Source organism: Gavialis gangeticus, unplaced genomic scaffold (genome assembly GCF_001723915.1).
Source record: "Gavialis gangeticus isolate Ggan-Ray unplaced genomic scaffold, GavGan_comp1, whole genome shotgun sequence".
Lineage (NCBI taxonomy): Eukaryota > Metazoa > Chordata > Crocodylia > Gavialidae > Gavialis > Gavialis gangeticus.
Genome location: NW_017729032.1, coordinates 27,407,899 through 27,421,496, shown reverse-complemented (window position 1 = coordinate 27,421,496; position 13,598 = coordinate 27,407,899). Strand labels below are relative to the sequence as shown.

The following is a 13,598-nucleotide window of genomic DNA, read 5'->3' as shown; positions in this document are numbered from 1 at the left end:
AGCTGCGGCCTCACGAAGGCCGAGTACAACAGGAGAATGTCATCCTGGGATTTGCTTGAGAAGCATCTATGGATGCAAGCCAGCGTTTTAGTAGCCACAGCATTGCATTGCATGTTCATGTTCATCTTGTGGTCAGTGATGACCCCCTAGTCTCTTTCTTCCGTAGTGCTAGCCAGCGTAGCACTGCCGAGCCTATAAGGATGCTGCAGGTTTTTCTTCCGAAGGTGGAGAACCTTGCATTTTTCAGTGTTAAACACCATCAGGTTCTCGTCCACCCATTTGCTGAGCCTGTCCAGGTCAGCCTGGATCACCTGCCTGTCTTTTGGTGTGGATGCTTTGCCCCAAAGTTTGGTGTCATCGGCAAACTTGGCGAGTCCGCTTCTGACTCCAATGTCCACATCATCCAATTTCCACTGGTCCCCCCTCATGAGTTTGTAAATGGCCACCAGATCCCCTCTTATCCTTCTCTTGTGGAGGCTGAATAGATTCAGGCCTTTTAGCCTCTCTTCATAGGGCCTGACCCGCTGCCCCTTGACCATGGGAGTGGCCCTTCTCTGGACCCTCTCAATGCTAGCTACATCCCTCTTGAAGTGAGGTGCTCAGAACTGGACACAGTACTCCAAGTGCAGCCTGACCAACGCCACATAGAGGGGAAGGATCACCTCCCTCGACCTGCTTATGATGCATCTGTTGATGCATGACAAGGTGTGGTTAGCCTTACTGACCGCTTTCTCGCATTGGCGTCTCATGTTCATCCTGGAGTCATTGTTGACTCCAAGATCCTTTTCTGCCACTGTGTTGACAAGAGTGGTGTTCCCTAGCCTACAGGTGTTTTGCTGGTTTAGAGCTGGTTTCCTGAAGCTCCTGGATCCTGGTGGTACCAAATGAAAGTTCACCACCAGAATTGAAATCAAAGCTATGAAAGGGGCATGCATTCCCAACCTCATTAGTTTCACTATTCCCCCCAGCTTGTTGAACTTGCAAAACCTTCCCCATGCCTGAAGTGGTATCTGGGGTCTTACAGCCCCAAATATCACCTTGTTATTTTTTTTAAATTAGAAATTGGAAGATGCGTTTTATGCATGCATGCATTCATTGGCAAAAGGTTTGGATATTGTAAGAACAGTGATATGTTCAAAAATAGTGACCAGCACATGGTATATGCATTTCCATGCAGCATTCTTATACCTGAATTAGTGTGTATATGTTGTATTTATGACTAAGTACAGACAGTCAAAAATGCCAGGGCTGGATTGATTCAATCTTCACAGGTTACTCTAAACTGCATGGATTAAATTGGTAAGCAAATAACAGACATTTACTTTTGATTCTGGAAATGCAGTTCCATATTTGCAGTGCCCCAGGTCTGAAGTCAGGAGGTGCTAGAGCATGCCTCCCTGCTTAGCTGTAGCAGACAGTGTGGGGCAGGGCTAGTCCCCTAGCCTGCGGGGGAGAGTTTGCAGAGGGGGTGCAAAGCATTCCAGGATGCTGTGAATTAACTTGAATCTGGAGGGGATCTGGGACAGAAGTTCAATAAACCAATTTAACATAACTCAGTTAAGTCTGATATGATGTCCATCCAGGTTTCAGCCACTTTGAAAGCAGCACTGAACTTCTGTTGTGTTACATATTTAAACTGGTTTTTGATCATGTATACAGGTTTATGCGTAATTTCTGTCCCTAGCCTATATGTTATTTAGGTTGGCTCTACTTAAAGTGAACTATACAGTATGCCTCCAGAATGTTTGCATAGTAGAAATCTAAAGAGCTACTATCTGAAGTACTGTACATATGTTTACTCTAACATTTGTCCTGGCTTGACATCTAGATGTAATACTTTTACTTACTTTTTAAGGGCAGTTCTACAATGTTTCTTTAGTTAATGTTCCTCAGTTTACATTACTTGGAGTTGTATACCACCAGATAGGCAAAGAGGCAGTTTTTGAGGAAAGGTCATTAACTAATAAGTTTTTTGCGGATATTGCTTCTGGTATCCTCAACACTTGTACATTTCCCCCTAACCCACAGTTTTTCATTTTCATTCTGTTTCTGGATTTCCCAGGGGGAATTCTGGCAATTTAGGCCATAATGGAATTTAGCCAAGAGAGAGAATTGCTATCTCTGTGTGTGGAAGTGGGGAGCAAGTAGCTTCTATCTATATCAAGAAATAAGTTTTCTGAGGGCAGAAGAAAGCAATGGAGCAGTATCATTAACTTACATTCAGCAGAAATTGAATTGCAGAGCCAGTTGACTTGGCAGTAAACATAGGATAGTGGGAACTGAACCAGAAATACTTTAGCAGGTTGCAGTAACCTTGGCTATGATGACAGGCATAATGGAAGGGTGCCATAAAATGTCCTAATGTATTCTATTTTGTTTCTTTCTGTTTCTCCCTCAAAGGAAAAAATAACTTGAAGAAGTTACTACAAATCTTTTAAATTACATAACTTAGTTTTAAAAGAAAACAAAATAGAAGAAAAATCCAAGAGACAGGGCTGCAATTTCCACATAGAGATTAAAAGTGTAATCTAGCACTACTAGAAGGTGTATGTGCTTTGTGCTAGGTTTTTAAATATTCTATTCTTTTTTTTTTCAGGTCGAAAGTTTAAAAAGTTTAACAAAGTCAAAGTTGTGAGGACACTAGATGTTGCACTACAGCAGTCTTCAGGCCTTCCAGAAGAAAGCCAAGCTCTAGCCCAGAGGCTATCCTTTTCTCCCAATCATGATATACAGTTTGTTCCCCCATTGATAAGTGTCCTACAGGGCATTGAGCCGGAAGTTGTCTATGCAGGTTATGACAACACGAAACCTGAAACACCAAGTTCTTTACTGACCAGTCTAAATCAGCTATGTGAGAGGCAACTCCTTTCTGTAGTCAAGTGGTCTAAATCTCTACCAGGTAACAATATATTTTATATATACTTTGAATCTTAGGGAAACAAATATATATTATAGGCTAATTGTCAAAAAAAAATTGTCTGTGGACTAAAATAAGACTGGGCACATCTACATAAGACGTTTACTGCAGTTACCTAATTAGCTCTGCAGTAAACACCTCAGTGTCTACATGTGAAGCACTGTTAGGATTGAGTAACTAACTAACTCTGCCATAGGTTAGTACTTGTAAACACAAGCACTATCCTGTGGTGGAGATTTTTACTTCACAGCAACGTATGTGTAGACGCTGATGGGGCTGGCTGGGGCATGAGGGTGCTGCAGTGTTGGGGCTGCCTGCTGGCTAGCTTTATGAACACCTTTGTGCTCCAGCCAGCCCATTTGCACCACACTTAGCTGGGTTGGAGCAGCCCCGGGCTGGCAGGCTGACCCCTCTAGAACCCATGCCAGCCAGGAATGTTCCAACCTGGATCAACACGCTGCAGCCCCAGGTGCACTTTCAAACATGCTGTCCAGGAGCAATAAACTGTGGCATTATATGCACAATTTATTGCTGTGCATTAACTGCATGTGTATATGTGCCCACAGAAATGTAGGACTTACAGTATAATAATAAAATTCTTAAATATAACAATCAAATATACGATATTTAAAGAATAAACTTGTAAAAGGATAACATTTTCATTTGAAATTTGTGCCATCTTTTTGAGGTTGCTAGGATGGCCACACTAGAATGTTTTAGAATTCATTTACTAGGTCTAAAACAGATTGAATGCTATGCTTCCAGAATGCATATGGCAGTCTTTAGAGCTTCTTCATCTGTTTATATTATTTCCTTCTAAATCTTGAATATATCTGTTGATGAGATTTGGTATCTACACAGTTGTGGTTGAGAGGTCAACATGAAGATAAACATGTTTGTAAATTTCAGACTGAACTTGAGTTATAGAGTCATAGTAAAGTAGGGCTGGAAGGGACCTCCAGAGGTCATCTAGTGCAACCTCCTGCCTGAGGCAGGTTCATCCCTATCCAAATCATCCCGTAAACCCATAATCTAAACTCTGCATAAGACTACCTTCAGTATTGACACAGCATAGACATAACACCCTAACTTGCCACAGGTAAGGCAGTGGAACCACAGCAGCCAATGTCCTGCTTCTATAAAAGGTTGTCAATACATGCTCCAAAGGTCTTGGTAGCAGGTCATGCCCCCCACTACATAGGAAAGCAAAGACCCCCACAGTCCATACCAATCTGACCATGGGGTAAAACTACTTCAGCACTCCAAATATGGTGATGTGGAGAGACAAGACCCTCTAGCCAGGACCCATACTTTGCTCGTAGCAGAGAACGGGCACACCCCAGTTGAAGTCCCCAGTCTTAGCTATAGCCAGTACCCAATGCTTCTGAGGAGGCTTACAAACACCCTGAAACACATAGCAGAAAAAGAGAGGTGCAGGGGGTGGGCAGGAGCAACCAGCAAAGCCCAGAAGTATGGGAAATACTCATGGCAGAAAATAAGCATAGCTATGCCTAGATCATCCCCAACCTATCCAAACTCTTCTCGAACACCCCCAGTGATGGAAAGTCCACAACTTCCCTAGGCAGTCTATTCCACTGCTTCACTGTTCTATCAGCGTAGAAGTTTTTCTGGATATCCAATCTAAATGTACTTTGCTACAACTTCCAGCCATTGGTCTGCATCCTCCACTCTATAGTAAGAGAAGAACAGTGCTTTCCCTCTTCTCTTGGCAGCCCTTCAAGTATTTGAAGACTGTTATCATGTCCCCTCTTACGTGAGTTTTCCACAAGCTGAACATGCCTAGCTCCTTCAGCCTCTCCTCATCTAATTTGCCTTCTACGCCCTTGATCATCTTTGATTCCCACCTCTAGACCCTCTCTAACTTCTCCACATCCAGACAGGTGTCACCTGTTCTTTATTTGGGTTTTTCATTATCCTCCTGAAGTTTAGCACTTTGCATTTGTCTACATTGAACTTCATCCTGTTAGCTCTAGTCCAACTTTTCTATCTGTTGAGCTCCTTCTAAATCACTCTGCATTCTCGAAAATGTTCACATTCCTTTCCAGTTTTGTGTCATCTGCAAACTTGCTCAAGAAGCTTTCTATACCAGCATCCAAATCATTAACAAACCTGTTAAGCATTGGGCCCAGGACAGAACCCTGTGGCACTCTACTCAAAACTTCCATCCATCCTGATGTGGACCTGTTAATAATTACCCTTTGTTCATAGCTATTGAGCCAGATATCTATCCAGCTTCTAGCAGTTTTATTTAACTCACATTTCTCCAATTTGTTTATAAGAAAGTCATGTGGGACCTTGTCTAAAGCCTTGCTGAATCTTTATTAGGCATCTGACTACAGATTAATTTTTTTGAGGCATTTTGCATTTGAAGCATTTTAGAAACTCCTTGTGCAGCTACATTGGTCTCTTGCCATTCTTCTTGTGCTTTTGTTGTGTCAGGACAATTTGTTGTTGGGCTTCCAATACTGTGCCCCTTAGAAGCTTCCAGCCTTCCTGGACATCTTTATTTCCTGGACATCTTTATTTTCTGTCCTCCAATGACATCATGCCTATTAGCTCCTTGAGTCAAATGAAATCCACCTTTTTGAAATCTAGCATCTTAATTTTGCTGACCTCATGCTTTCCCTGTCTCAGGATCTGGAATTCTCACGTATCATGATCATTTCCTCCCAAGTTACCCACATTCTCAACCAGTTCTTCCCTGTTGGTGAGGGCAAGATCCAAGATAGATGATAAATAGATTAGTTGACTCACTGATTTTTCACCATTCTTCCCTTTCTTTATTTTAAACAAATATGTAGATCACCTGAAATCTTTTATACACTTTTCATCAGTTGCATATCTGGGATTTAAATATTCATTGTGGTAAAACGAAAGTGAGTTTCTGTCTGTGGAACTGGCTCCATGTACACAAAAATGCCAGTTTTTAAAAAAACTATGTTTAATGTATCAACATATGATTGAACTATTGAATTATAAGCAGGGGTGGGTACACAGGGGATTCAGTGGTGCAGTTATCCATCACCCTTACATTAACACTATGGATCACCTGTCAATGGATCTAGTTTCTGACAGCCATAGACACCTGGATCCCCTGCAGAGTCCAAGGTGTGGCTGGTGCCCCAGGCTGGCTAGGGATATCTGGGAGGCCAAATAGAGAGAAGGTGAGAAAGTAGAGAACTGTCTACCACTGCTGCTGTCCCTAGCAGACCATGGGTGGGGAATGCCCCAGGACTGCTCCCACCCCAATACAGCTGAAGACTGTTAGGAGCAGCTGCATGGGGTCCTGGGCTTGTTGGCAGTGGGTGGGTCCCTGCTTCTAGTCCCCTCTCTCAGGTTTCTGCCACCAGCCAGGGGGCTCCAGCTATGGAAAATGACTATGCAGGATGCCAGTCTAGGGTGGAGATGACAGTGACAGAAAATGGTCCACCCTTCAGTTGCCTGTTCTTGGCCAATGGGGGTCTGGGAGCAAGGCCAGGAGCTAGAAGGAGAAACCTGTCTGCTACCATTGCTGTTCGTGGGTGAGCCTGGCACCTTGTGTAGCGGCTCACTTCAGGCCCCATTTGGTGTTGGGCAGGAGCGGCCCTGGGGCTTCCTTGTCCCTGGGTCAACCCACAGCAGTAGCACCAGTGGGCAGGACCCTCCCTTCCTACACCCATGGGAAACTCCTGCAGGAGAGAGGGGGTGGGGATTGAGAATGGAGGTGGTGCCCAAAGCAGAGTTGGGGGCAGGGGAATTGTACCTGCTTTGAGGGCTCACAAAAAATCTCTAGCAGCTATTGCTGCATTGTGGTATGCCCATGCGGGGGAAGAGGGAAGGATGGGGAGTACAGACACTCCTGCAGCACCAGTCACATTCACCTGCTCAAAATTCTGGATCCACCCATGATTATAACCAACTTCAAATCAGATCTCCCCCTCACCCAGTTTTTCCTACACACCCCAAAATGTACCATTTTAAAAACATCTAAAGTATAAGCAATTCTGCTGGTCTTATAAGCACAGGTCATTTAAGCCTTGGTTCAAGACATTTCCTTGAATTCCCAAGTTTTCTATTGGCTCCAGAGGACTTTGGATGAGCCCCATAGAGAATAATTTTTTCAGCCTTAAATAACATATGTATGAAAAATACTTTAAACCAGCAGTATTCTTAGATGTTATAGATTTGCAACCTTAATGATAATAAGCAAATTAGGGATGTGCTTACTGTGAGTTTAATAAAGAACAGATGTCAAGAAAAATGTTTATATAATTGCACTTAATATCTATTTTAACTTATACATTAGAATGATAAAAGAAGTTGTTTTCTGTTTGGGAAGAGCAGGTGATGAAGGAAGAGTAGCACTGTTAGTGGAACACAGGGGGCCTGAGATAGAAGAACCTGTCAGAGCTGTCATAGTGGTACTTATCTCATCATTTTTTGTAAGGATTCAAAAATGGTTGGAACCTAGAATGTGTACTATCTTGTTCAGGTAAGTCAAGTCTACATGTAAGCCTGCCCAGTATTTTCATTGTAAATTTTAGGAAAAGCATTTTTTCCCCCAAATATAATTCAGTAATTAAAAAAAAATCCATAAACTATTATCATCCTTACATAATATCACAGCAAGTTAAGGAAGTATGGCTTGGATGAATGGACTATAAGGTGATAGAAAGCTGGCAGGATTGTCGGGCTCAACAGTTAGTGATCAATGGCTCAATGTCTAGTGAGCAGCTGGTATTGAGCTGGGTGCTGGTGTTGTTCAATATGCTCATTAACAATCTGGAAGATGGAATGGAGTGTACCCTCAGGAAGTTTGTGGATGACACCAAGCTGGGGGGTGTAGTAGACATACTGGTGGGTAGGGCTAGGATTCAGAGTGACCTAGACAAATTGGAGGATTGGGTCAAAAGCAATCTCATGAAGTTCAGCAAGGACTAGTGCAGAGTCCTGCACTTAGGACTGAAGAATCCCATGTACTGCTGCAAGCTTAGGGCCAACTGGCTAAGCAGCATAGGTCCTGGGGGTTACAGTGGACAATAAGCTAAATATGAGTCAACAGTGTGCCCATGTTAGCAAGAAGACTAACAGCATACTGGGCTGCATTAGTAGGAGAATTGCCAGCAGACTGAGGGAAGTTATTGTTTCCCTCTATTCTGCACTGGTCGGGCCACACCTGGAGTACTATGTCCAGTTTTGGGCCCCCCGTCACACAAAGGACCTGGACAAATTGGAGAGAGTCCAGCTGAGGACAATGAAAATGGTGAGGGGGCCATGGGGCACATAACTTCCAAGGAAAGGCTGAGGGAACTGGACTTATTTAGTCTGCTGAAGACTGGGTTTATTTAATCTGAGGTGTGATTTGATAGCAGCCTTTAACTACCTGGAAAGTGGTTGCAAAGAGGATGGAGCTGGGCTTTTCTCAGTGGTGGCAGATAACAGAACAAGGAGCAAGTTGCAGTAACTGAAGCTTAGGTTGGATATTAGGAAAAAACTTTCTCCCTAGGAGGATGGTGAAGCACTGGAACAGGTTACCTAGAGAAGTAGTGGAATGTCCATCCATGGAGGTTTTTAAAGGCCGGCTTGAAAAAGTCTTGGCTGGAATGATCTAGTTGGGGATGCTCTTGCTTTGAGCAGGGGGTTGGACTAGATGATCTTCTGAGGCCCCTTCCAACCCTTCTTTTCTATGATTCTTTGATTCTAGATGATTCTATGAATGGAATCAAACAAGGAAAGAACACAAGCCCAAGGTGTGCTAATGTACTAAGATAAAAACTACATTGAAAATATACTGTTTTTATTCCTATAATTGGTAGATGTTACCTACTTACCGAATTGACCTAGCTCTAAATGACAGAATATAAAATTACCAAATTTGCATGAGAAAAGCATGAATAAAGCATTGTAATTGAAAGTATACAACAATATATATAGTACAGTGGCTTACCTTAATAAGGAAGCATTTATGGTTTTTGTGATACTGTCCATATTGTTAATATTGGGAGTGGGGGAAGGAGGCGTTGTTATTGCTAAACTGTAATATTAAGATAAACTGCCACCAGTATAAGTTACCAGTATGGTAACTGATTCCTTTTTAATGTAAATTCCTTAGAGAGGAGCCCAAAATGTGAAGCTGCTAAAAGAACATAATTGGTACGTGGGGCAGTAAGTAACTGTAATACTGACATATACTTTCCATAAGTTTCTTGTTCCCTTTAGCATTTCAAAGATCACCATGCCTTTTATTAAAATTAAATGATGCAGAATGCACACTGTGAACCACTTTTGTCAAACAGCACTGCTTTAGGGGTAGACAGAGGAGCTGATAATTGCTGTATGGCTAAAGATTGTGGGCCAGGTTCACTGGCAACATAACTCCTAGTGTAAGTTAAGCTTAGTGTAAATTCTGAGATGCTGTGGTGATAGGCATTGTAGATGTTTCTGTATAGTAATCTGTAACCAGTGTAACTTGAATGGATTTGGCATTTACAAAATATGCAGAGAAAATGTGAATTATATCTGATGTATTCTGTTTGGAACTGCGGTTCTGGTGTCAGAACCATTAGCAGAAATGCAGTATACATTGAAGTGCAGGAGGGTGTGAAGATGAGGAAGAGGTTGTTAATTTGTATCCTCCTTCTACTTTTCCTTTTAAACCTCTACTCCAAATGTATCAATCTCACTATAAGCATCTAATTTGATGCTCACTGGGCATGTCTACACAAGATGTTTACTCAAAATTAGAACAACTTGGTGTGCAGTGGGCATGTCTACATGTGAGGCAGACTGTGCAGTTGTTACTGTACAGTTGTTTAGTACTTCCTTAAGTGGCCTTACTGTGCAGTCCTGTCATGGTATGGTTGTTTTTAGCTGCTACTGCTCAGTAACAACAAACAAGCTACTGTGCAGTAGCATCGCCATCCTGGTTCATGCCTGGTGATGTTATGTCGCCATAGCAATGAGCTGTGTGCAGTAGTTCGTTGCTACGGCAGCGTAGCATTTCATGTAGGTGTACCCAGTAAGTGTCACTTTCCATGTGTGCAGACACTTATTGTATAGTAATTTGCTCTAATTGTGAGTAAATCTGATAGCTGTAAATACAAGTAGCAAATTTACTCAGGAGTAATTATTGCACAGTATAGCATGTGTAGATGGCAGACCAGGAACAAATGTACTTCCAGTCAGCCAGGGGTGGGATATTTTTCTCTGCCCTTGGGAGCTGTCTGCGGTCAGGGTGGGCTCCACCACCTGAGTCCTGGGGGGGTTCAATGTCTCCCTGCCCCAGCAGCAGAGAGCTCCCAGCCCACAGTCCCCAGTCATGGAACTGGGGCTGGGAGCTCCCTGCTGCCAGGGCAGGGGGACATTGTCCTTACTTGGGCTCTGGTGGCAGAGCCCACCCCAGCAGCAGGGAAAAATCTCCCAGCCCTCACCAGTAGACAGCGGTCTCATGGCCTGGGGATACCTTCCAGCTGGAACCCAGGGAGAGGCTAGAGCTCCCTCTGGCTGTTGCAGGGGTCTGGTGCAGGGCCAGCAGGAGGTAGGGAGCAGACTGCCACCATGAGGAGCAAAATCTGCTCCTGCATCCCCACATGTGTATACTACTACTTAGGATCTCTAGAGTTAATCCACCCAGAGCATTTGCACATATAGATGTGCCCACTGTGTATACAGAATGTGTGTCAAGGTCAAAGGTCTGCTATAGCCTTTTGAACCATAGGGCTTTTCTAGTTAATTTACACCATTTTCTATAGCTAAGAGCACAAAAGAGAATGATGTGACTAGCACCAGAGCTAGCCACCTTGGACTTCCGCTGAATCCAGTAGTAGGAGTTTTAGGCATAATTCTGGAGCAGGGGTCAGACTCACATTTCTGGAGCCATAGCAAGGCACTTTAACCCCTCTGCCAGGAATGGATTTGGGGGCTTGTGGGTGCAGTGATACAGTTGCTTTCCCCCTTTCATTCCTGTTCCATCCAAACTTTAAAACCAACTGCCTGGGAGGGCAGCTGCATTACTGTTCTATGCAGGCTGTTGGAGCAAACTGACTTCATGGCTCATTACCATCTCCCTGATTTCTGTTAATCTCTCTACTCCACAGGTGTTAACAACCTTCTCTCCTTTTTAAGTCGTCCTGATGCTCCACTATTAAAGATTCTTTTCTTCTGCAATTTTGCTGTCTGTTAACCTTTCCTGGTAAAGTCTTTTTTATTGCACAGCCCTGCAGACTGTTTTTAGTTCTAATAGTAACCTGGGTATAAAAATGACTGACAATGAAGTACTGGAGGTACTGTCAAGATGCTCAGGAAGCCCTAGTTTTGTTTTATAAATCTGAATAAGGCAGGTACATTTAACTATAATGACTACAGGAGTAACGGCACAACAAATGTTGACTATTTTGACTATTTTTTGCCTGGTGTGCTGTGGTTTTTTTTTAAACTTATTATGTTTCCTTGAATACAATATGATCCTTATTGAAAGATGCCCCCCAATAATTAGAGTCTACACAAAGGACAGAAAATGTATATTTATTATAATTTACCATGGAATGTAAATATTGGGGGATCATCTTAAATTCCCTCCCCAACTACTGGAGGTGGTGGAGAGAGAGGTGATGAGGGGGGTTGTAATGGGACATATGGTGAGAAACAGACAGTGAAGGGGGCAGTAGGGAGGGCATGGGGTAGGGCAGGCAGGGGGGCAGTAATGGTGAAGGCATTGGGGCAGTCAGTGAGAGAGGCAGGCAGCTTGCCAATGTCTGTCTGTACTCTGCACTTCCCCCCATTTTGCCTGCCCACCCCAGCCTCAGATTGCCCTGTTCCCCTTTCTCCCATCTCCACCCCCAAAGTCTCTCCCCAGCTACCTACCCATCAATCCCACCGCCCCTACCCCCCACTTACCTTTGCTGCACGCTGGGAGTATCCATCCCTGCTGCAGCCAGAGACATTGGAGCATGGTTACAACCCAGTCCCATAGCAACATCTGCCCTCCACTACTGTGTGTACTGCTGTTATGGGGCTGAGCTGGAACCATGCTCTGTGCCCCAGCTGCAGTAGGGATGGAGCCTGCTGGCAAGGAACGAAGGTAAGGAGTTCAGCAGATGGGGAAAGAGAAGGAGAAGCAATGTGGGGGGAAGGGGAGAGACCGAGGGCTGCAGGGGAGGATTGGCAGGGCATGCAGAGACAGTGTGGGAGCAGGTGGCAGCCATGGGTCCAACTCCAGCCCCAACCCTGAGTTGGGACTGAAGCTGCAGCAGCTGCCTGCCTCCCCAATATCTTGTACTCAGTTATAAGACACATGGTAAATGGTGGGGGGATGGGACAGGACAGTACGGGATGGAGCCGTGTCTTCTAATCCAGTAAATACAGCAATATATAATGTAGCAAAATAGTGCACATTTCAGTAGTTGTATTGGTTTTTGCTTTGGTCTTAAACTGAATAACATAGCAGTAAGCATCTACCATATTAGTAAAACTTTCAGTTTCTTTCCAACTGGAGAAAAATGTGTGTGGTGTTATATGTGATGATGCGCCACACCATCTGCACCCTTGTTTTTCAGAATCCTAGATCCACCCATGCACTCTGCCATTTTGCCTCAGAAATTAATGTATCATCAGGCATTTATATATTTATCATACTCCTAGTTCTGATCAGTATATTTAACCATTTATTCAGTTGTTGCTGAATTTTGGTTTAGAAACTTTAACTAGGCATTCACATACTCCAGGATCAAACTGGTTTAATATACCTTGAAGGCAGGGAGGTTTATAAACAGTATTACTGAAGACACGTCAGGGTTGGGCATTACTTAGGAAGCCAAACGTATTCATTAGCAATGGCATAGCTTTGATCTTTTTTGTGCAAACCAAACAGATATCATTCTCTTTGGTGCTCGCAAACCACAATGTATAAGAATCTAGACAGAAAGAAAGATTTTACCTACTAGAAGACTAGTAAAGGCTCTCTGAAAAATGCCATAAGAAAGTTGTTCTGAGATTAAATTACAATCCAGTCATTGCTACAGATTGAAACAAAAACTACTACAAGAATTAATAATAATTATTAATGTTTCTGAAAAGGAATCTTGCCTCATTTTGCATTTTAAAATAACAGAAACTATTCTTAAAATCATTATAAATATATTTTAAAAAGAAAATGACTTTAGGTTTGATTATCTGACCAAAATAATTTATATTTAAATCTGAAGGGCTGTCAATATTGATAGTTAAATTAGCAGTTAATTATTAATACTTAAAATACCCAGTCTCCTGTCTCAGATAGCTTCATCGTAGTAAATAATGTCGTGTGTCAAGGAGAAAGTATTGATTTTAAAGTGCTGAAGGCTGAGGTCAAAAGGAGCAAATGCCTTCCATTTATTTGATGGAACAAGGATATTTGCAATTGGATGTTTATTATAATTGCTTATTTTATGTAAATATTGAAGAGGTTAAAATTGGCTATGTTGATGAATGTTGTTAACTCTCATATATTTGTTAAAAGTAATTAAAATACCATTATTGGTTCCTAAAGTAAGTACCTAGTCATAGTCTTTAATTTTTTTTTTCTATTTGATCCTTTCAGGGGTAAACCCAAGAAAGAGAATAAAAATTTGAGGAAGGTTAGCTACCCAAGCCAAGTAGCTAGTGATAGTTCAAAAGATTACAAGCCAAACATTTTATATGCATA

At 42.7% G+C, this 13,598-nt stretch overlaps 1 protein-coding gene across 1 annotated transcript in view; it reads left to right on the top strand.

Annotated features, from left to right (window-relative positions):
• The window catches only part of PGR (progesterone receptor), a 126,618-nt gene that overhangs the window by 81,720 nt on the left and 31,300 nt on the right, over positions 1–13,598 (top strand). Inside the window, exon 4 of the mRNA XM_019525229.1 lies at positions 2,597–2,899. Coding sequence (XP_019380774.1) covers positions 2,597–2,899 — 303 coding nt within the window. The remainder of the gene's footprint in view (positions 1–2,596; positions 2,900–13,598) is intronic.